Below are 24,263 nucleotides of genomic sequence, written 5' to 3' on the forward strand. Positions count from 1 at the left end.
GGTTTCTCTTCCTCCCAAAAATACCTCCATTGAGTATGGTCATTATATGAAAGCTAATCAGCAAGAAGGGAGATTGACAGACATGCTTAGGAAAAGAGCTACATACCACCACCACCCAAAGTTTTTTTTTTAATACACAAATGACAGGCTTAATTTTTTTTTTTAAACAAGTGGAGAAAAGACAGACCAGCCAGGATAACTTCCCACAGGGAAGGGATTTAAGGACTGCCCCCATGAATTTCTTCAGGTCACAACAGCTACTTCCTCCGCTTGTATCTATAAGAAAATCAGAGAGTTAAGACCAGAATGAGGATGGAGAAGCTCCTTTTCCATGAAAGGTTTTTATCTCTAATCCCAAACAGCCATAACCTGTGGCCCTCCAAAACAGCCAGCATCACCTGGATTTAGATTTAAAGTTTCCTCCTCGTCTCTGGTGGGGCAAGCCCAACTGTTTCCTTTCTTCAAAGGAAGGGCTGTGAAAAAGAAGATGAGATGCTGAAATGAGCAAGCTGTTGAACAAATCAGTGTTGTCTCACCCCCACCCTACCCAGCTCCTACATGAAGCAGTGGCATCTCTGGGATGCATCATTTTCAGGGCCCAAGTTCTAAGCTTTTATGTGTTTCCACCTGACAACGTATGTTTTTGGAATTCAGGGCCCAACTTTAAAACGAGGTTGGAAGAGGCCCTTCTTATGTATATACAACCTCTTGGGAAGCTTAGTCTGCCCCTACCCCAACCCTGGGCTGGGGAAAGTGGCGTGGGACAACATATTCCTGAGAGCAAGCCAGGATTCTCTGTTTGGGGTTCTGTAGGATGGAACTTGAGATGAAAGTTATCACTCCCCTGAAGGAAAGCTCCATTTCTGAACCCAACGATGTACTATTTCACCTCAAAGGCAGGAACAGTGATAGCTTAACACCCCTCTCCTGTTCTCACCTTGAGATCCTCAGGTGGCCTTGAGAGGGGTGGGTGGTGGAGAACAGACAGGTACCCTTGAATTTACATATTATAAAGCTATAGGTATGTGAGAACTGGGAATAGAGAAGGAGGGAGAAGACTCATAGCTTCCATTAGAATACCAAGGGCTCCTGGATGACTTGTAATCCTACCCAGCTCGATACTGTTTCAGGGCCTTCTTGCTTGTGTTGGTGAGTTCTTCATCAAATACAGATTTCTGCCTCTGCTTTTGCTTCTTGGCTGTGCACAGAGACAAGGGGTTAGATATTCTCTTTGGCCCAAGCTCCTAAATCCCCTTAAGTTCAGGGTAATGATTCCAAGTTCAGTGGATGCTCTGGCATCCAAAGACTATCTTCATTCTATCCTCAACAGCTCCTCCAAGTAGCAGCTGGTAAGGACTTAGGCTCCAGAGTCAGAAAAGCTGGTATTCAAATCCTAGTCCTCACCACCCACAGGGTCACTACACTTCTTTGACCAATGAAGGGATAGCTGTACACTATCCCGTGGGTAATTACTACCTTTGGGTAATTCGTACATACTAATTACCCAAATAATGTGGGCTGCTGTCATCATCCCTCAAATTTTCTCCCTGACCCAAAGCACAGATTTCAGGGAAAATCTCCCTACAAGCTCCTTTGGGCTCCCCATCCACCTACCAGGGCCTCTCACTGGCTCGTCCTCAGGCATTGCTCGGGCCCGCTTGGCTCTGCGATTCCTCTTGGCTACCCGTTCAGCAAACATCTGCGCCTTGAGGATTTCAAACTGGGACCTTTCCTCTGCCTGGGGGAAATGGGGAGGGGTGAGTGTGGAACACAGCAGGCTACTCTGACCCACCCCACTGAGTGGACCCAAACTCCAAAAGGGAGGCCACTCACTGTCATCTCCCCCTTTTTTTTGGCATCCTTCATAAACTTCTTCCTTTTCTTCTTTCCTCTTAAGGCCAAGTCAAATTCCTGCAGAGCTTTGGCAACTGGGATGAGAAGAAAACATAAGATTTCAGGGATGATTTCATCTTTTTTTAAGCTTACAATAAGTGCTCATATTTTAAATTGGTACATAACAGCTTAAAATAAAAAGCAACAAGCACTTCTTGGCCAGGCAAGCTGGCTCAGGTCTGTAATTCCAGCACTTTGGGAGGCCAAGGAGGGTGGATCACCTGAGGTCAGGAGTTCAGGACCAGCCTGGCCTGAAACCCTGTCTCTACTAAAAATACAAAAATTAGCCAGGCATAGTCGTGCACCTGTAATCCCAGCTACTTGGGAGGCTGAAATGGGAGACTTGCTTGAACCTGGGAGGCGGAGACTACAATGAGCTGAGATCACACTACTGTACTCCAGCCTGGGCAACAGAGTGAGTGAGACCCCATCTCAAAAAAAAGAAAAGCAGCAAACACTTCTTCCACTGATTACCTCCATCTCACTAAATAACATGCTTTTTTGACTATTTTTCAATTAATCCATTTAAGATACTCATTAAAAACCTGCTGCTATGAAAGATGAAGATTTAGGTCACTTATACTACTTTACCCACCAATACAGTTATAACTCTATTTCTATCAGAAATTTAACATATATACACCCTTATTTTGTCCCATCAAATATAAATAGTATTTCTAAAACTGCTGGTATACCTTCTAGGAGGGTAATTTTGCAACCTCTAACAAAACTAGAAATACAAATACACTCTAACCCACTATTCCACTTTTAGGAATGAATCCTGCAAGCCAAATATATACTTGCTTAATTGTAAAAGGGCATATGTACAAGGTTATTCACTACATGCCTTGTTTGTAATGATTGTTTTTTGGTGGTTTTTTATTTGTTGGTTTGTTTGGAGACAGGGGTCTCACTGCTGCCCAGGCTACTATAGTGCAGTGGCAGAATCTCAGCTCACTGCAACCTTGACCTCCCCAGGCTCAGGTGATCCTCCTACCTCAGCCTCTCAAGTAGTTGGACTATAGGCATGTGCCACCACATTCGGCTAATTTTTCGATTTTTAGTAGAGACAGGGTTTCATGATGTTGCCCAGGCTGGATGGCACCACAACTGTAAACAACCTCAATATCCCTCAACAGGGTATAAGTTAAATAAATGATGATCGGCTGGGCGCTGTGGCTCACACCTTTAATCCGAGCACTTTGAGAGGCAAAGGCAGGCGGATCAAGGTCAGGAGATCGAGACCATCCTGGCTAACACGGTGAAACCCTGTCTCTACTAAAAATACAAAAAATTACCTGGGCATGGTGGCACGCACCTGTAGTCCCAGCCAGTTGGGAGGCTGAGGCAGGAGAATTGCTTGAACCTGGGATGCAGAGGATGCAGTAAGCCGAGATCACGCCACTGCACTCCAGCCTGGGCGACAGAGCAAGACTCCATCTCAAAAAAAAAATCAACTCATATGATGGAGGAATATGAAGCCATTAAAAAAATTAAAAGGGCAGCCATATATGGGCCTATATAAAACATATCTTCAAAATTAAGTGAAAAAGTCAAGGCACAGAATAATGTGAACTAATAAGTGTTTTGGGTCTTTTTTAAAGAGAGATGGAGAGGAAATCTATACTAAGTATTTCCTAACCTTTAAAAAAAAGCGTTTTACTATAGTTTATATATATATATAAATATATATATATACACACACAAACACACACACACATAACAAAATTTGCCATTTATTTTACCCAATCCTAAGTATACAATTCAGTGGCATTACTTAAATTCACAACACTGTACAACAATCATCACTATGTTTCCAAAACTCCTAACAAGGAGGCTACTCACCGTCATCATCCCAAACAGAAGCTCTGCAGCCACTAATAACTTCTTCCCCTGCTTCGCCTGGCCCTAAGTAATCTGTAATCTCCTTCTGTCTCTGTGGAATCTGCCCAGCAAGGTATCCCACGTAAGTGGAATCCAACAATATCTGTCCCTTTGAGTCTGGATTATTTCACTTAGCTTAATATTTTCTTTTTTTTTTTTTTTTTTGGGAGACGGAGTTTCACTCATGTTACCCAGGCTGGAGTGCAATGGCGCGATCTCGGCTCACCGCAACCTCCGCCTCCTGGGTTCAGGCAATTCTCCTGCCTCAGCCTCCTCAGTAGCTGGGATTACAGGCACGCACCACCATGCCCAGCTAATTTTTTGTATTTTTTTTTTTTTTAGTAGAGACGGGGTTTCACCATGTTGACCAGGATGGTCTCGATCTCTTGACCTCGTGATCCACCCGCCTCGGCCTCCCAAAGTGCTGGGATTACAGGCTTGAGCCACCGCGCCCGGCCCTAGCTTAATATTTTCAAGGTTCATTCTTATAGTATTTATCAGAGCTTCGTGGCTAAATAATATTCCATTGTGTTTATACATCCCCCCCAATTTTGTTTATCTATTCACCTATTGATGGACATAGTTTGTTTCTACCTTTTTACCATTATGAACAGTACTTCAAAGAACACTGGCATCTAAAGTATGTGTTTGAGTCCCTGTTAGCAGTCCTTTATAGCAGCGGTCCCCAACCCCCCAGGCTGCATACGAGTACCAGTCCATGGCCTATTAGGAACCAGGCTGCACGGCAGGAGGTGAGTGGAGGATGAGGGAGCATGACCACCTGCGCTTCTCCTCCTGTGAGATCAGCAGCGACATTAGATTCTCATAGGAGCACGAACCCTACTGTGAAGTGTGCATGCGAGGGATCTAGGGTGTGCACTCCTTATGAGAATCTAATGTACCCGCCACACCCTGAATGTGGAAAAATTGTCTTCCACAATACTGGCCCCAGGTGCCAAAGAGGTCAGGGACCCCTGCTTTACAGTATAGAACTAGGAATGGAACTGCTGAGTCCTATGGGGTAATTCTGTGTTTAGATTTATGTGGAGCCTCCCTGACTTACTTTTCTCCTTCTTCCTCTCTTCTTTGGTCTGGAACCAGCTCCTCTCAGGCTCTTGAACCACTGCCTCCTTCCCCTTCTCCAGGAGCCGCTTTGCTGTATTGATCTGTAGTGATAACAAAAGGGTGCCTGCTGTGAAACTTGTGTCTACTAACACGGGAAGCCACTGCCTGCAAATTGAGCAGCCTTGTGAACAAGATCCCGCCTCACGCCTCACCTGAGCTTCTGATTGCTGCATCTCTTTTTCCTCCGCCTCTAGCTGCAGAACTGCATACACATCTTTCTCCATTTTCTCAATCTTGTCCCGGAATTTGAGGACAACATCTCAAAGGGAGAAAATTAAAAGGATTTAAAAATAAGGGTAGGCTGGGCATAGTGAGTCACACCTGTAATCCCAGCACTCTGGGAGATAGAGGTGGGAGGATTGCTTGAGCCCAGGAATTTGAGGCTAGCCTAAGCAACATGGCCAGACTCTATCTACAAGAAAATAAGGCCGGCACGGTGGCTCACACCTGTAATCCCAACACATTGGGAGGCCGAGGCAGGTGGATCACCTGAGGTCAGGAGTTTGAGACCAGCCTAGCCAACATGGTGAAACCCCGTCTCTACTAAAAATACAAAAATCAGCCAGGTGTGGTGGCACATGCCTATAATCCCAGCTACTCGGGAGGCCGAGGCAGGAGAACTGCTCGAACCCAGGAGGTGAAGGCTGCAGTGAGCCGATATGGCACCACTGCACTCCAGCCCAGACACCACCTCAAAATACACCTAAATGCTACCAGTGGTGAGCTCTTTGACAGAATTACATTTTTGCTTTTTTAATTTACATCTCCAACAATAAATGTGTACTTTTTATTTCATTTTTTAGAGATAGGGTCTTACAGTTTTGACCAAGCTGGAGTGCAGTGGTGCAATCATAGCTCACTGCAGCTTCAACCTCCAGGATGTATGTGATCCTCCTGCCTCAGCCTCCTGAACAGCTGGGATTACAGGCGCACACCACCATGCCCAGCTAATATTTTCTTTTTTTTTTTTCTTTTTTTTTTTTGAGACGGAGTTTCACTCTTGTTACCCAGGCTGGAGTGCAATGGCACAATCTCGGCTCACCGCAACCTCCGCCTCCTGGGTTCGGGCAATTCTCCTGCCTCAACCTCCTCAGTAGCTGGGATTACAGGCACGCGCCACCATGCCCAGCTAATGCTTTTGTATTTTTAGTAGAGACGGGGTTTCACCTTGTTGACCAGGATGGTCTCAATCTCTTGACCTCGTGATCCACCCGCCTCGGCCTCCCAAAGTGCTGGGATTACAGGCTTGAGCCACCGCGCCCGGCATATTTTCTTTTTAGAGACGGGGTCTCGCCATATTGCTTAGGTTGGTCTCGAACTCCTCACCTCAAGCAATCCTCCTGCCTTGGCCTCCCAAAGTGCTGGGTTATAGGCAAGAGCTACCATGCCCAGGCTAAATATGTAATATTTTATAACTTTAAAAATTTTTAAGGCTGGGCATGGTGGCTTATCACTGTAATCCCAGCACTTTGGGAGGCAGGGGCGGATGGATTACTCAAGCCCAGGAATTCAAGAGCAAAACAAAACAAAACAAAAGAAAACAAAATACTTTAAAGAGGTCGTGCTTTATAGGACCCCTACAGATCAGAAGAACAAAGTCAATGAAAGGACACAAAAGGAATGAGTACTGATCTCTGACTTCCTCCCACCAATAGTAAGGGGAGGAGGAGGTTATTGAGAATTCTGCCCCAAGCGACCTTCTCTTCCCAATTTTCCACCTAAGTGGGGCACTGTGTTTACAGTTGTGTCATTATTCCCTTCTACACACAGGAGGCAAGCTCCGAGAGCTGAGGCCAAACCTGCACAGGGTCACTCCGCAAGGGAGCAGCAGGGCTGGAATTCAAATCCGGCTCTGAACTGTAAAGCATCTGCTCTCTGCCGTCACACTCTCTGCCCTTGCCCCGCCCACCAGAGCCATTCTGCACTGCCACAGCGGTGCCTGCTCACCTTGGGGAAGTATCCTAGCCTTCACAGGGGCCTTGGCAGCTTTTACAATCTCCTTCAGCATCTTCCGCTCATCTTCTCCCACCAGGGAGACTGAACGCCCAGCCCTGCCGGCACGCGCTGTTCGCCCCACCCGGTGGACGTAATGTTTGATGGTATTAGGCATTGTGAAGTTGATTACCTAGAAGGGCAAAAATGAACATCAGTCAGGTCTGGCAGGGGAAGAGGGGTGCGAAGAGGCAAAAAGACTTCCACCAAAAGTCCAAGGAAGATAGGGTCTGCTCACCGTTTTGACCCCTTCAATGTCAAGGCCACGGGCTGCCACATCAGTGGCCACAAGGATGTCAATCTGTTCATCCTTAAAGCGCCTAGAAACAGTCACAAACAGCTGTTCATCCAGACACCTCCCCCAATAATGCTCCACAAGACCCTGAGCCAGCAGAGGACAGAACAGGGCATTAAAATAGGGATACATTCTAAATGTGAGCACGTGGGATATTTACACCCACTCTTCAACAACCAATTATGCAGAGCAAACATAGTTCTGTGTCTGCTAACAGGATGGGCAAATGTCTCGGTTTAAATCAGTCTATCTTTAACAAACACCTTTCAGCACTCCTCTGATGAACACGGATAGGTGGCGAGTTCTAAAGGGTTCCTCCTTGCCAACCACCCTGATGCCATTCTCTGAGGATTCAACAAGAAATCACATGGAAAGCACATAGCACAGTGCCTGGCAAAGTAGATGCTCAAGTCACGGCAGCTGACTTTGACTCTAAATCTTGTTCAGTCAGACCCAGGAATGTTCACCACTCTCAGAAAGCTTCAGAGAAGAGACCATGTGCCGTCTTTCCAAGCCAGCTTCCTCTGTGGCCCCACACAACAGCTCCCATGCTAGGGACGAGCATCCAAGGGCATGAGGGTCATCCCTGACTACGAAGTCAGAGCTCTAAATGAATCCAAGACATGACCTCACAGTGGTTAGGTTAAAATGTTCAAGGCCAATATCATCCTATGTGTCTCCTTCTAATGCTCTAATAGAATGCTCAGGGTCCTCTTCTTCCCTCTACCTGCTCTGCCCCACGAGGATGGTGGGAGCCTCAGTCCCCACCCCAAATGTTACCGGAGGGCCTCCAGCCGCTGCGTCTGTGACAAGTTGCCATGGAGCTCGCCCACCTGCAGCCCCATGAGCCCTAGGAGGATGTGCATGCGGTGGGCCTGCTTCTTGGTCTGCGTGAACAGCATCACATGGTCAGTGAAGGTTCTCGTCAACAGAGCTGGCAGGAAGAAAGGATTGAGTTGGCAGCTATTTCTAGGCTCTTTTTTGTTTTTTAAGATGGGGTTTCACCATGTTGATCAGGCTGGTCTTGAACTCCCATCCTCAGGTGATCCACCCACCTTGGCCTCTAAAGTGCTTGGATTACAGGCATGAGCCACCGCCCCCGGCCTGTTTCTAGGCTCTTATTCAACATGTACCCTTTCCTCATCCACAAGGTGTGATCACTGTGCCTGGCACTGGAGAGAAAGGCACTGTCCCTGTCCTATGGAACTCAAATTCCAGGGTGGATACAGAGAAGCCAATTCCTGGGAGGTAAAAAATGTCGTAAGACAGAGTGCAGGGAGGAAGGCGAAGCAGCTAAGGGCTGGCCTCTCTGAAGAGGTGAGATTAGGTTGAATGACAAAGCAGATGATCCACAGGAAGATCCAGCAGAAGATTCTAGACAGAGGAAATGGCAAACATGTAAGGCCCGGAGGCAGGAGCAAGCTTAAAATGAGAAGTACAAGCAGGCAGCCAGGTGCGGTGGCTCACACCTGTAATCTCAGCACTTTGGGAGGCCAAGAAGGATAGATCACTTGAGGCCAGGAGTTCAAGACCAGCCTGGCAAACATGATAAAACCCTGTCTCTACTAAAAATACAAAAATTAGCCAGGAATGGTGGCTAGTGCCTGTAATCCCAGCTACTCAGGAGCCTGTGGCACGAGAATTATTTGAACCCAGGAAGCAAAGACTGCAGTGAACCAAGATCATGCCACTGCACTCCAGCCCAGGCAAAAGAGCGAGACTCTGCCTCAAAAAAGAAAAAAAAAAAGTACAAGCAGGCGAATGTGGCTGGAGCCATAAGCAAGCCTCCACGGCTGGGGACCCCGGGCACGCACAGGCCAGGCCTGAACAGTCCTAAAAGACTCACTAGGATGTTTCGATTTTAGTCTAAAACCAGTGGAAGCCACCGCAGGGTGTTCAAATAAGGACGTAACAAATACGAATGCCTTCTGCAAGCAATCGTCATAAATGCTCTGCAATGCAGAGTCACAAAGGGCTGAGTGGAAGTAGAGAGCTCGAACTAGAGGCTGCGCAACAATCCAGGCGACAGAGAGTGGTCTGGACTGAGGGGCACAACCATGCCCAGTGGCTGGGAGTTAGACAGGACACAAGGAGGATTGGTGAGGCGATAAAGCAAAGGAAGGACCCATGGAGAAGTGAGACAGCAGATGACCGAGAGCGCAGTGCAGCCTCTGTGCTAGGAAGACTGGACAGCAGAGGCACGGGGCAAAAACCAAGCACTTCAGCGTGGATACCACAAGCCCAAGGAAGCTGACCAGCCCACCCTGGCCAGGCTCGCCCTGAGTTGCCACCTGCCACGATGGCTTCCCGGTCTCCTTCCCGATTAGGCCGGATCCGGATGAACTCCTGCCGTAGGAAGGGAGCCACATCCGTGTTGCTGTTCACGAATATCCGGACGGGATTCTTCAAAGAGACAGAAGCCAGATCTTTCACCTGCCAAGCACAAAGCTGGGTTTGCTCCACTCTCTGCAAGGTGGTAGGGAAGGAGGCAGCAGTGCTCACCCTAGGCAAACCCCCTCAAGCCCAGCCAGCGTCCTCTGCACGGCCCCCTCCATGCACACTTCCCCCTGCCACAGAGAAGTCCCTCAGCCCACCTCGTCTGTCATGGTGGCCGAGAAGAGCATGGTCTGGCGGTGGTGGGAACACATTCGGATGATCTCCTTCATCTGCTCCTCAAAGTACTCATCCAGCATCCTGGGAGCAGGGAAAGACAAGGCAGAAATGGGTAGAGAGCTCTTCAGTCACAGTGAGGGACACAGGATGGCATACAGGCTACTGTTCTGTTGTCATTGGTTATATTTAGGATTCATCTATTTTATTATTTTATCTTTTCACCAAGAATTATCATTTTGCCACACTTGGTTTGTCTTTTTGTGGGAAGTCAGTTGAGGCGTCATTAACCTTACCGAAAATATTTCAGCACACAACTCCTAAGGACTAGGACCTTCTCTTACAAAACTACATCATCAACACACCCAAGACTTGCGAGTGGGTGAATCTCTAACGTATAGGCCACATTCAAATTCCTTCAACTGGCCGGGCACAGTGGCTCATGCCTGTAATCCCAGCACTTTGGGGGGCCGAGGCAGGCGGATCACAAGGTCAAGATATCAAGACCACCCTGGCCAACATGGTGAAACCCCGTCTCTACTAAAACATACAAAAAATTAGCTGGGCGTGGTGGCACGTGCCTGTAGTCCCAGCTACTTGGGAGGCTGGGGCAGAAGCACTGCTTGAACCCAGGAGGTGGAGGTTACAGTCAGCCGAGTTCGCACCACTGCACTCCAGCCTGGAGCCTGGAGACGGAACGAGACTCTGTCTCAAAAAAAAAAAAAATGAAAAAAATTCCTTTAATGCCCTCCAAGTGTCTTTTTTTTTTTTTTTTTTTTTTTGAGACAGAGTTTCACTCTTGTTGCCCAGGCTGGAGTGCAATGGTGCGATCTCAGCTCACCGCAACCTCTACCTCCCGGGTTCAAGCCATTCTCCTGCCTCAGCCTCCTGAGTAGCTGGGATTACAGGCATGCACCACTGTGTGTGCCTGGCTAATTTTGTATTTTAGTAGAGATGGGGTTTCTCCATGTTGGTCAGGCTGGCCTCAAACTCCCAACCTCAGGTGATCTAACTGCCTCAGCCTCCCTAAGTGCTGGGATTACAGATGTGAGCCACCGTGCCAGGCCATGTGTCATTTTATAGTTGCCTTCTGTTTTAGTTCAAAAACCAAAGTTCCTGCCTTGCAGCGGGCTGCCACATCTCTTTAGTCTTCCCGCATCTAGAAAAGCCCCTCAGTCTGGGCAGCATGGCAAAACCCCATCTCTACAAAAAGAAACAAAAATGAGCTGGGGCTGGGCAAGGTGGCTAATGCCTAGAATCCAAAATTTGGGGAGGCCAGCGGGGGAGGATCACTTAAGCCCAGTAGTTCAAGACCAGCCTGGACAACACAGCAAGACCCCATCTCTATTTATTTAATATAAAATAAGCCGGGCATGGCTGGGCACGGTGGCTCATGCCTGTAATCCCAGCACTTTGGGAGGCCGAAGTGGGCAGATCACAAGATCAAGAGATTGAGACCATCCTAGCCAACATGGTGAAACTCTGTCTCTACTAAAAATACAAAAATTAGCTGGGCGTAGTGGCACTTGCCTGTAGTCCCAGCTACTCAGGAGGCTGAGGCAGGAGAATCACTTGAGCCCAGGAGGTGGAGGTTGCAGTGAGTAGAGATCACGCCACGACACTCCAGCCTGGCGACAGAGCGAGACCCCATCTAAAAAAAAAAAAAAAAAAAAAAGAACGAAATAAGCCGGGAATGGTGGCATGTGCCTGTAGTCCCAGCTATTTGGGGGTACTGAGGTGGGAGGATCACCTGAGCCTAGGAAGTAGAGGCTGCAGTGAGCTAGTGTTCGCACCAAGGCACTCCAGGCTGGGTGACAAAGCGAGACCCTGACTCAAAAACGAAAAAGAACAAAAAGGCCCTTCATCCTTCTCACACCCTCGATTTGTCTAATTATTTCTGGATTCAGAGAAATTCTCATGGGGGCAGCACTGCTGGGCGCAGCTATGCCCTGCACTCATGCTCCATCACCAGACACTGGCAGATGGTTTGTTCAGAACCATGGGCCTGAGGCTGGTCACTTGGCTACGGTGTCTGCCAGATCGCTCCACTGTAGCAGATCCTTTTTTTTCTTCATACATAATGATAATCTGTGAGATTCCTGGGATTCCACGGTTTTACCAAGCCCAACCCCTTACAGCATTTCTCTCTCCAGTGCAGGCTGCAGTCTAGGTCCAGGGGTCACACGGACCTGACGTGTCTCCTTAGTCTTCCAAATCTCACACAGTTCCTCAGCCTTTTTTGGTCTTTTGAAATACTGACATACTTGAATAGTTTTCCTCCCCCTTTAAAACCAGATTGCATCCCCTTGTCTTAAAATGATCTTCTTTTCATCCTTTAGGCCTCAGGAATGGGTCATTTATTTTGGGGGAGCCAGCCAATCAGTTATTCAACAAGTACTTACTGAGCGCCTGCTATATACTACACACGCCCCTGTGCATGGGGATACAGCAGTAGCCCCTTCATGAATACTGTGTCCTAGGGAGGGAGGGAGGAGAAACATGGCAGTCCATGAACACTCAGTGACAACGCAGGCAAGATGGGAGAAGTAAGGCAGGGCAGGACCATCACAGGGCGGCCAGCAAAGGCCCCTAACAAGGTGATAACTGGAAGAGAAGCCTGAAGGGGCAGGAGATGGCTCCAAGCTGAGGAAACGACAAATACAGAGGCTGCAAAGTGGGGGCGTGTGGACAGGCGGTGCCCATAGGCGGGCTGTGGGCTGTGAAAACCAGAGGACACGCAAGGAATTCGGAACAGCTGGAAGGGTGGAGCTGCCATTCCCCCAGCTGGTGAAGAGTCAGGGAGGGGCCTCAGGATCACAGGCAGTTGAAGGGCCTGCAGCCTTAGCATGCCCTGGGGCTGTCTGCAAGCTCCTTCCCCTGCCCTGCCTCCAGCCTCAGTCCAGTTCAGGAAGAGCTCCTTCTGTTCAGTCCTGGAGCAAAGAGGTAAGCAGATGGCACACGTATGAGAGGAACAGAGAGCTGGGGGTTGGGGGAGAGAGGGAGAACCCGCCGCAGTCACTGAGGCCCTGGTGGGAGCTGCACTGGCACTTCCACTTCCTTCCTCCTCAGCTCCTCAACACTATCACATGCCTATGTGCTTATCTCCCATTTACAAACATGAAGAGATTTTGTTTTGAGAATTTAAACATTTCCAAATCTCCCTAGGAAGTGGCAGAGCCAATATTTGACCAGCCTTATCACTTGACCACCATAATAGAGAGAGAAAGAAAAAACAGGAAAACATGGGCTAATGCTGGACTGAGGCCCAAGCACAAGTGGCTGATTTGTTACCACGCACAGAGCCACAAAGACTAACGCGATGTGACAGGTCCACATCCCGGTTGCGGGCCTTGGAACCCCCGAGTGCCCAGGGCCCCACGCTGCGAAGAGCACCTGTCAGCCTCGTCCAGGATGAGCACCTCGATGCTGCTCAGGTGAAAGGAAGGGCAGTTGTGGAGGTGATCAATGAGCCGGCCTGGGGTGGCGATGAGGATGTCAGGCGCTGCCCGGAGAGCCGCTTCCTGAGACTTCACATCTAAGCCACCTGCAAAGAGGACAGAGCCCCATCAGGGGGCCAGATCAGCTGTTCACAGGTGTTGACTGTGCATCAGCTGCTGGCCAGGCTTCAGGACAGATACAGAGGAAACTGCAGAGAGTAAGGCTAACAAAAGGCCAGGCGTGGTCCCAGCACTTGGGAGGCCCAGAAGGGCGGATCACCTGAGGTCAGGAGTTCAAGATCAGCCTGACCAACCAAGCTGGAGAAACACCATCTCTACTAAAAAGACAAAATTAATTGGGCCTGGTGGCACATGCCTGTAATCCCAGCTACTCGGGAGGCTGAGGCAGGAGAATCGCTGAAACTCGGGAGGCAGAGGTTGCAGTGAGCCAAGATCACACCATTGCACTCCAGCCTGGGCAACAGGAGCGAAACTCCCTCTCAAAAAAAGACCAACAAAGGCCCAAGCACATGGGTTTCCCAATACAATGGGAGAGACAGATTATGTAATTACAACTGTGGTAAGTATAAAAATAAAAAATGATGATGACACAAAGGCACTTCAGAAGAGAATGCATGGGCCAGGCACAGTGCCTCATGCCTGTAATCCCAGCACTTTGGGAGGCCGAGACAGGTGGATTACCTGAGGTCAGGAACTCGAGACCAGCCCAGCCAACATGGCAAAACTCCATCTCAACTAAAAATACAAAAATTAGCCAGGCATGGTAGTACAAGTCTGTAATCCCAGCTACTCGGAAAGCGGTGGGAGAATCACTTGAACCCAGGAGGCAGAGGTGGCAGTGAGCCAAGATCATGCCATTGCACTCCAGCCTGGGTGACAGAGCGAGACTTCCTCTGAAAAACAAAGAAGAGAATGCCTAAAACATCCAAGGACTAAGAGAAGCAGCTGCAGAAAGTGATGAAGTCGGTTACAGGGAGACAAAGATCACTTCTGACTTCCAATTGTATAAGGAGGGCAAAATGCAGGCTACGTAACAGTATCGTATAACTTCAACAGAAAAACGCTGTCCCAAATAATGTTTCATTCATTATTCTCACGAAGCAGAAATTATATGCCAAATGTGTTCAGTACCAAGGAAAAAGTGTTCATAGTTTTCAGGTTTCATTTGTCAAGGTCGGTTAAGTCTCAATCAAATCTCACCTGCCTAAAGCACTATGAAAACCTGTCTTCCAGGGCCGGGCGCCGTGGCTCATGCCTGTAATCCCAGCACTTTGGGAGGTTGAGGCAGGTGGATCACGAGGTCAGGAGTTCAAGATCAGCCTGGTCATCATAGTGAAACCCCATCTCTACTAAAAATACAAAAATTACCCGGGTGTGGTGGCACGCACCTATAATCCCAGCTACTCAGGAGGCTGAGACAGGAGAATCAATTGAACCCGGGAGGCAGAGGTTGCCATGAGCAGAGATCACCACTGCCTCTAGCCTGGGTGACAGAGTGAGACTCTGTCTCAAAAAAAAAAAAAAAAAGAAAACATGTCTTCCAGTTTTTAAGTAGATTCAATCAATACAAAGGCCTATCCTGGCACCCATCACCCACAGATGGCAGGGCACATCCATCCTCCATCCCACCACGCTCCCTCCCGGGCTGGCAGCCCTTGGCCAGAAACTTACCCACAGCCAGGCAGGTGGTGATGTTGCAGAACTGGGCCAGCTGTCTGGTGACAGAGTGCACCTGGATGCCCAGCTCCCGAGTGGGAACCAGCACCAGCACACGGGTGACTGGAGCCTGGCGGGGTTTGTAAATCAGACGCTCCAAGACAGGAAGGGCAAAAGCAGCAGTTTTACCTGGAGGGAGGGGCAGCAAGGAAGCAATGAGAAGACATTCGGTTCCCTCCAGGGTTAGGTTTTCACCAGAGCACAGAAAAGCTACATATCTGGTCAGGGGAGATGAAGGAACTTAATTTTCACAGAATATTTTTTCTGCTTTCAAATTACGTGGTCAGGCTCACATAATAATCCCAGCACTTTGGGACGCCAAGACGGGTGGATCATCTGAGGTCAGGAGTTCAAGAAAAGCCTGGCCAACATAGTGAAGCCCCAACACTACTACAAATAGAAAAAACTTAGCCGGGCATGGTGGCGGGAGCCTGTAATCCCAGCACTTTGTGAGGCTGAGACAGGCGAATCACCTGAGGTCAGGAGTTCGAGACCAGCCTTGCCAACATGGTAAAACCCCATCTCTACTAAATATACAAAAATTAGCCAGGCGTAGGGGTGGGCACCTGTAATCCCAACTACTCAGGAAGCTGAAGGAGATCTGCTTGAACCCGGAAGGTGGAGGTTGCATTGAGCCAAGATCACGCCACTGCACTCCAGCCTGGGTGACAAGAGCAAAACTCTGTCTCAAAAAAAAAAAAAAAAAGAAAGAAATACAGCCGGGCGCAGTGGCTCACACCTGTAATCCCAGCACTTTGAGAGGCTGAGGCGGGTGTAACACTTGAGGTCAGGAGTTTGAGACCAGCCTGGCAAATGTGGTAAAACCCTGTCTCTACTAAAAAGGTAAATATTAGCTGGGCATGGTGGTGGGCACCTGTAAACCCAGCTACTGGGGAGGCTGAGGCAGGAGAATCACTTGAACACAGGAAGTGGGGGTTGCAGTAAGCCAAGGTTGGACCACTGCACTCCAGCCTGAGCAACAGAGTAACACTCTGTCTCAAAAAAAAAAAAATTAACCCTTCAGTAAACTGAATGAACTCTGTAGTCTAGGAAATACTGTGATATCACTGCCAGTTTCCTGGTTTCGATTTTATCCTACAGCTATGTGGGATGTCACCATTGCTGAAGCATTCGAGAGACCATATACACTATTTTTGTAACTTGCCATTGATCTACAAATACTTCAAAATAAAACAGTTAAAAATTTTAAAGTTTTTACTCTCTCAATTGTACTAGTATATCTCTCTAGTGTTAAAAAAAATGTTACGGCCAGGCCTAGTGGCTCATGCCTGTAACCCCAGCACTTTGGGAGGCCAACATGGGAGGATCGCTTAAACCTGAACCTAGGAATTTGAGACCAGCCTGGACAACAAAGTGAGGCTCTCATCTCTACAAAATAAAAAATCAAAACAAAATGGTTGAAGAAACCAAGAATATTTAGCACACCAGCCTTTTGCTAAGTCAACCTAGAGCCCTGCCCTGGGTAACATCCTTCTGCCCACCCCGGGTCCCTGTCCTTTTTTACCTGTCCCAGTGGCTGCACAGGCACAGATGTCCTTCCCCAACAGACCCACAGGTATGCACGCCTTCTGGATCGGGGTGGGCTGCTTGAAGCCCATGGCTGTAATGGCCTGAGGAAAAAAGACTGGGTCAGACAAGGTCGAGCAGGGGAGGTCTCAGCATAACACAAACAGGGCAGGTTTCCAGACAAGTAGTAACCACGCCAAGCCCCACCAATCATTCATTCCACAAACATTCACTGAGCACCTACTACATGTGAGGTGCTGTTCTAGACACTGAGGACACAGCGGTAAATAAAAGAAATAAAAACCCTGCCCTCAGGAATCTTATAGTCTGGTAGAAACAGACCAAAAACCAAACACACATCATATGGAGATAAATGCCGTGGAAAATAATGCAGCTGTCAGAGGGGCAGGGCGGGGGGGCACGGGAGAGTGCAATTCATAGTAGGGCTGCCCAGGAAGGTCTCACTGAGCAAGGGATACTGAGTTGAACCCTGAAGGAAGTTAGAGCACACCCCAAAAGATTTCTGGAAGAATCTTCCAGGCAGAGGGAACATCGAGTGCAAGGGCCCTGAGGAAGAGGAGGCCTGACCTGTTTGTGGGCCAGCAACGAGGCCAGTGTGGCCACAGCAGAATGAGTGCCTGGAGGTGTCATCAGAGGGGGCCAGAAGGGGCAGAGCCTTGTAGGTCAATGTAAGGACTTGGGCTTTTAAGCCAAGTGAGACTGGGAGGTACTGAAGGGCTTAAGAGAAGAGGAGAGACGTGATAAAACTTATTGCTTAAGAGAATTCTCTGGCAACTGTGTGGACAAGAGAGGTGAGGGAGGCAAAGAGAGAAGCAGAAAGTCCAGTTAGGGGTGGCTGCAATCATCCCCTCGTTGCCAAAATAAGCCACTACTGGCCAGGCACAGTGGCTCAAATCTCAGCACTTTGGGAGGTCGAGGCAGGAGGACTGCCTGATGCCAGGAATTTGAGACCACCTTGGGCAACATAGCAAGACCCTGCTTTTGCAAAAAAAAATTTTTACAAGAAGCTGCTACCTTCAGAAGAGGACGGGAAAGGTTCATGTCCTGGAATGAAAGGTTTTCATCATACTGAGATGCGTCTTCAAAAAATCCTCCCGCTTCCTGTACCAGAAAACCAAGAGAGATGAGAATTCAACAAAAAGGGCCAAGAAAACCAAATGACCTTAAACTCCTTTCGGGTTGCCAATGCACTGCACAATGTTCTGCAGGCCCAAGCTCACCTGTCCCTTCTTCTTCTTTTTCCGATCCTTTACTTTGAGTGTATCTATGGAGAAAAATATAGCTGATGAACATGGCTCAGACTTACAACACACTTGCATTCTGCTGGACGCTGTCCTAAGTGCCAATGCCACACATCAGCCTCTGAAGAGTGACCATCAGCAGCCTCATTTCACAGATGAGGACACTTTGTGGCAGCATGGTGAAATGACTTGCCTAAGGTCAGAGAGAAAGCTAACCCAGTGACTCAGGTCCAGAGACCAGGCTCTCGACCACTACGCTATATTACGATGCTTTATCACATATTTCTGCAAGAAATACTTATTTAGGGTGGGCACAGTGGCTCACACCTAAAATCCCTGCACTCTGGAAGGCCAAGCCGGGTGATCACCTGAGGTCAGGAGTTCAAGACCAGCCCAACCAATATGGTGACACCCCATCTCTACTAAAAATACAAAAATTCAGTGGCTCACGCCTGTAATCCTAGCACTTTGGGGGGCCGAGGTGGGTGGATCACCTGAGGTCAGGAGTTCAAGACCAGCCTGGCCATCATGGAGAAACCCCATCTTTAAATAAATAAATAAATATAAATTTAAAAAATAAATAAATACATAAAAATACAAAAATTAGCCAGGTGTGGTGGTGTGTGCCTGTAGTCCCAGCTACTTGGGAGGCTGAGACAGGAGAACTGCTTGAACCTGGGAGGCAGAGGTGGCGGTGAGCTGAAATTGCACCACTGCACTCCAGCCTGGGCAACAGAGTGAGACTCCATCTCAAAAAAAAAAAAAAAAAAAAACTTATTGAACACCCACTGTGGGGCTAGACCTCTGAATACACCACCACAAATAAGTTTGTATCATAGAGGCATCCAGCAGCCGCATGGGGCTAGATGGGAAAAGAGTAAACTGCCTACAAAGTACAAAAACCCAAACAAAATCCCAAGAGAAAAGAGAACCTAAAAGAAAGGATTAGGGCCGGGCGCGGTGGCTCACGCCTGTAATCCCAGCACTTTGGGTGGCCGAGGCGGGTGGATCACGAGGTCAAGAGATCGAGACCATCCTGGGCAACATGGTGAAACCCCGTCTCTACTAAAAATACAAAAAATCAGCTGGGCATGGTGGTGCGTGCCTGTAATCCCAGCTACTCAGGAGGCTGAGGCAGGAGAATTGCCTGAACCCAGGAGGCGGAGGTTGTGGTGAGCCGAGATCGCGCCATTGCACTCCAGCCTGGGTAACAAGAGCGAAACTCCGTCTCAAAAAAAAAAAAGAAAGGATTAGGCGGGCACAGTGGCTCACGCCTATAATCCCAGCACATTTGGAGGTCAAGGCAGGAGGACTGCTTGAGTCTAGAAGTTTGAGACTAGTCTGGGCAACAAAGCAAGACCTCGTCCCTACCAAAAAAAATAAAAATTAGCCAGGCGCAGGGCCATGCACCTGTAGACCCAGCTACTTAGAAAGAAGCTAAGGCAGGAGGATCACTTGAGCCCCTGAGTTCAAGCTTTGCAGTGAGCTATGAGTGCACCACTGCACTCCAGCCCATGGATGAAGTGAGACCACATCTGTGTTTTTTGTTTTGTTTTGTTTTGCTTTGTTTTGTGACAGGTCTCATTCTGTGTCCCAGGCTGGAGTACAGTGGCAAGATCTCGGCTCTCTGCAACCTCCCCCTCGCAGGTTCAAGTGATTCTCGTGCCTCAGCCACCTGAGTAGCTGGGATTACAGATGTATGCCACCACACCCGGCTAATTTTTGTACTTTTAGTAGAGATGGGGTTTTACCACGTTGCCCAGGCTGGTCTTAAACTCCTGACTTCAAGCAATCCACCCATTTCAGCCTCCCAAAGTACTGGGATTACAAGTATGAGCCACCACGCCCAACCAACATCTCTTAAAAAAAAAAAAAAAGAAAGGAGTTCAATGTAGCAGGCAGAATATCTAGTTAAGATGAACTGTGTAGAAGAGTGGAAGAAACTCTCCAAAGCAACGGAGGATGCTTTCTGATCTCCCGTCTGGTTCCTGACACCTTCACCATAACGTCTACCTGCTTTGGTGAGGATGTTCTCATCAGCCGACGAGTAGTCAGTCTCTGAGGCTTCATCTTCTGAGCCCTCCTTATCGTTCCGTTGAAGGTCTTCCTGCTCTTTTGGTTCAGAGCCCTCCTTTGCTTCTTTCTCCTTCTCCAACTTCCCAGACTTGGCTTCTTTATCCTGGGGAAAAAATTAAAGCAAGGGTGATGACAAACTTCTACAAATCCAGAACCTAAACAGAGCAATAGGAAGCTCTCCAGCTTGAATGGACGGTGTGGGGATTCTCAGTACAGACTCACAGCAAACACACAGAAGAGTGTGCCTGGCCCAGCCACCCCCAGCTCCGTAAGGGCTTCCAGAGAGATGCTGGGGTCGCAGTGAGGGTGAAGCATGCGGCATAACAACGAGAAGTAGCCACTTTTCTTCTCACCTCTGTTTTCCTTTTCTTTCGAATTTTCTCAATCTTCTCATCTAATGTAGTGGCTGCTCTCTGCAGATAAAAATAAAGAGGTGAAAAAAATTTTCATTAAAACATCGAATAAGAGAACAAATACTTCATAATTAATTTGAAAAAGAAAAATTTGTCGTTCTCTGAAAATATATATATATAAATTTTAAAACCTCCTCCAGATGATTTTGAAAAGGAATACTGGTTTATTTCAATCAGAATAAGGACCAGCAGAGCCTAGATTAAACTATTCTGGACAGGCAGTATTTCTCTTTGAAGCATATGAAATAGAAAATAACTTGGATGCATCTCCTAGTTTAACCAGATTCACGGAAAGCCATGAACTCTTGGCAAACAAGCAGATGACAATGACATTTGTGGCAGCTCTGGCTGTGCTGTGTGGGAACCAGGGACATTGCACAGTGACACCACAGGACACCACCTGGTAAGTGCTTACACTCTGTTTGGTATCAATCAAGATGACAAGTCTTCCCTAGCAAGCAGGCTTGGACAAAAAATAATGACAGTGAGTCATTTGTGGTCCGTGTGCCCATCTCATCAAAACTATACCAGATATTTTATTTTTTCTGAGACGAAGTCTTGTTCTGTTGCCCAGGCTGGAGTACAGTGGCGCAATCTCAGCTCACTGCAACATCCACCTCCCAGGTTTAAGTGTTTCTCCTGCCTCAGCCTCCTGAGTAGCAGGGATTACAGGTGCACACCACCATGCCTGGCTAATTTTTTGTATTTTTAGTAGCAACGGGTTTTACCATGTTGATCAGGCTAGTCTCAAACTCCTGACCTCATGATCTGCCCGCCTCAGCCTTCCAAAGTGCTGGGATTACAGCCACGAACCACCACACCTGGCCAGATACCAGATATTTTCAAAGGAGTTCTTGTATCTACCGAATGTAAACAGATGATCAGTCAGGTCAGGGTTAGGCCCTGAAACCCACTGTCCAATCTTACTAGCGCAAGGTTAGGAACTGTTCATCACTGCCAGTCTCACCTTCTTCTTGAGTTGGCTCATGACATCAGCCAGGGCCCAGCTGCCATCATACGTCCCCTCCTTCTCGGTGAAAACGAAGTCAGGGTTGAAATCAGCACTGCGGTTCTTCCCCAAGGCTTTCTGTCGTTTGCCCAGCACAATGGGCCCCTGGGAAAAGTAAGGGACAGAGTGACTTTGGAGCAGAGGTGAAGAACAACAGAAAGGAAGAAGGGCCAGACTTGGTGGCTCACATCTGTAATCCCAGCACTTTAGGAGGCTGACACAGGTGGATCATTTGAGGTCAGGAGTTCAAGACCAGCCTAACCAACACAGTGAAACCCAGTCTCTACAACAAATACAAAAGAATTAGCTGGGTGAGATAGCACACACTGTAATCCCAGCTAACTCAGGAGGCTGACGCAGGAGAATTGCTTGAACCCAGGGGGCAGAGGTTGTGGTAAGCCGAGATTGCATCACTGCATTACAGCCTGGGCGACAGAGCAAGACAACGTCTCAAGAAAAAAAAAAAAAAATAGGAAGAAGGAAATGAGAGTCACACCTCTCTCAGCAACTGATAAATCAAGCAGACCAAAAATGAGTAAACCTGTAGAAAATTTGAACAGCACAATTAAGAAGCTTCATCCCAGATGGGTGCGGTAGCTCATATCTGTAATCCCAGCACTTTAGGAGGCCAAGGTGGGTGGATCACGAGGTCAGGAGTTCAAGACTAGCCTGGCCAAGATGGTGAAACCCTATCTCTACTAAAAATACAAAAAAAATTACCAAGGCGTGGTGGCACGTGCCTGTAGTCCCAGCTACTCGGGAGGTTGATGCAAAGAATTGCTTGAACCTGGGAGGTGGAGGTTGCAGTGAGCCAAAATCACACCACTGCACTCCAGCCAGGGCAACAGATCAAGACTCCATCTCAAAATAAATAAATAAAGCTTCATCCTAATGAACATATACAGAACACTGCATTTCTCACTACAGAATGCATACAGAATCAAAAAAAAAAGTCAAATTCATGGAAACGGACAGTAGAATGGTGGTTGCCAAGGTCCCAGGGTATACACTCTTCAGTTCTGCAATGTACAAGTTCTGGAGATCCAACGTACAGCATGGTGACTACAGTTAATAACGATGTATTGGGCCAGGTGTGGTGGCTCATGCCCGTAATCCCAGCACTTTGGGAGGCTGAGGCGGGTGGATCACCTGAGAGGTCAAGAGTTCGAGACCGGCCTGGCCAACATGGTGAAACCCCGTCTCTACTAAAAATACAAAAAAATTAGCGAGGAGTGGTGGCGCATGCCTGTAGTCCCAGGTACTAGGGAGGCTAAGGCAGGAGGATCCCTTGAACCCAGGAGGTGGAAGCTGCAGTGAGCCAAGATCCTGCCACCGCACTCCACCCTGGGTGACAGGACAAGACTCTATCTCAAAAACAAAAAAATGAAGTAAATGAGACTGAAGTGTTGGTCATGAAGAGGAGAGCCACAAGAAATGAAAGTCAAGGTGGAAAGGACAAGATTGTGAAGGACCTTGAAAGCCATGGGAAAGCAGGCTGCAGAGTTTTAAGCAAGGAAGGTCTCTAATGTGACTGTATCACCAAAGAGATCCCTCTGCTGCTAAGCAAAAACTACACTGGAAGGGGACAAGAGAAAGAGATGAAGATGAGGTATGTTTGGACTGCAAGTGTGCACCTGTGTAGGCATGAGATGGCAGTGGCCAGAGCTAGGGTGGGTACAGTGCGAATCGAGAGAGGAGGGAGAAGCTTAAGAGTGATTCATGAGCTAGCCTGCAGAGCACTGGAGGCGGTGAGGAAGAAAAAACTGTCAAGAACAACTCTCAGGTTTCTGGCTTGAGAAGGGAACAAGATAACAGTGAACTGAACACAAGTTCAGCCTCAGAGGAGTTGAATTTGTAGAGGCCGTGGGACATCCGAATAAACGTATCAAGTGGACGGATGAGAGTGCAGAGGGGACAACATCTGGGCTGAATGTTTGAAGGGCAAGCACCTTTTTCAGAACGCTGATCCCTCTTTAATTGCCATATTACCTAATGTCTGCAAGTCCCCACATCACCATGCGCTGCAGGAGACTGTCACTCATCTTGTTCACTGCTACGTCCCCAACGCATAACACTGGGTCTAGCACGAGTAAGTATTCAATAAACACTGGCTCGATGAACATATGATAGACAACCATGGCTCCCTGAGCAGGAACCAGGGCTGACTTCACCACTCTACGGCTCTTACGCAGGACGTGGTTAAATGTCTCTGCAGTGCATGGATACTGAGTTCAACATGGAGACAGGGAACAACACAGCCAAAGACGCAGGCGGACGTGGAGAAAAGCTAGTGTTGGGAAAACTGAGGAAGATCTTGGGGTCCCGGTGAAATCCTTTTCGGGAAACTTCCCGGGCTGGCAGAGGATGATGAAGATTCGGGGACAGGAACCTGAGAAAGCCCGGGGAAGGGAAGCAGTCAAAGAAACCCAAAGGACTAGAACCGTGCCCATACCTCCTCCTCTTCGTCACCGGAGTCAGACTCGGGCTCCTCTGGCACCTCGTCATCCTCGCCTATGGTGCCGATTAAGCCGAGCTCCGCAAGCATGTTGCAGCAGAAGCAACTTCCGGAAGCGAGCACAGCATGCAGTCCGGCCCTTAACTTTTCGGAACCTCTTCGTCGTCACTGCGCATGTGCCGTGCGTCACTTCCGCTCGAGAGCCCCTGCTGATCTCCCCGTTGCGACCGCTTAAGAGTGCGCAGGCGACAATCTGGAGCGTGGTTTCGTGTGACGACATCAAGGGGCAGGGCTTTATTTTAGGTAAGCAAATTCCATTGTCTCCGGCCTCAAAAAGGTGGGACTATTTGAGGAGGATGCGAGGGGTGAGAAAGTCTAAAGAGTTGCATTTATAAACTCTAGATATGGATATTTACATAGAAAAGACTGTGGAATAAAATACATTAAGCAGTTAGCTGTGATTGTTTCTGGGGGGTAAAATTCTAAATAATCTTTCTTTTCTTTGTTTCTTGTTTCTGGGGGTAAAATTCTAAGTAATCTTTCTCTTA

General features: G+C 48.2%; 1 protein-coding gene across 1 annotated transcript; it reads right to left on the minus strand.

Moving 5' to 3' along the window:
• DDX27 (DEAD-box helicase 27) lies at positions 1-23,954 on the minus strand. The gene is made up of 21 exons (XM_032256036.1): positions 23,713-23,954; positions 21,219-21,365; positions 20,192-20,251; positions 19,776-19,941; positions 17,742-17,785; positions 17,536-17,622; positions 16,499-16,604; positions 14,929-15,102; positions 13,193-13,343; positions 9,784-9,883; positions 9,481-9,622; positions 7,970-8,123; positions 7,133-7,214; positions 6,850-7,027; positions 5,055-5,161; positions 4,841-4,943; positions 1,834-1,928; positions 1,615-1,738; positions 1,111-1,198; positions 399-473; positions 1-276 (listed from the first exon to the last, which is right to left on the minus strand). Exons 1-21 carry the CDS (start codon positions 23,803-23,805, stop codon positions 258-260), a joined length of 2,295 nt encoding a protein of 764 aa, XP_032111927.1. The 5' UTR covers positions 23,806-23,954; the 3' UTR covers positions 1-257.
• Between the last annotated feature and the right edge of the window lie 309 nt (positions 23,955-24,263).

The sequence above is a fragment of the Sapajus apella genome, unplaced genomic scaffold (genome assembly GCF_009761245.1).
Source record: "Sapajus apella isolate SASKATOON/1434 unplaced genomic scaffold, GSC_monkey_1.0 scaffold92, whole genome shotgun sequence".
In the NCBI taxonomy this organism is placed as follows: domain Eukaryota; kingdom Metazoa; phylum Chordata; class Mammalia; order Primates; family Cebidae; genus Sapajus; species Sapajus apella.

Bases quoted from the DNA above. Each gene is read 5' to 3' on its own strand.
- DDX27 (XM_032256036.1), bottom strand. From the start codon at position 23,805: ATGCTTGCGGAGCTCGGCTTAATCGGCACCATAGGCGAGGATGACGAG. The intron at 19,942-20,191 runs GTGAGAAGAAAA...TTTTTTCCCCAG, and splicing joins GAAAGAAAAGGAAAACAGAG to GATAAAGAAGCCAAGTCTGG. The intron at 9,884-13,192 runs GTGCTCTTCGCA...CCCTGCTCCCAG, and splicing joins ATCCTGGACGAGGCTGACAG to GATGCTGGATGAGTACTTTG.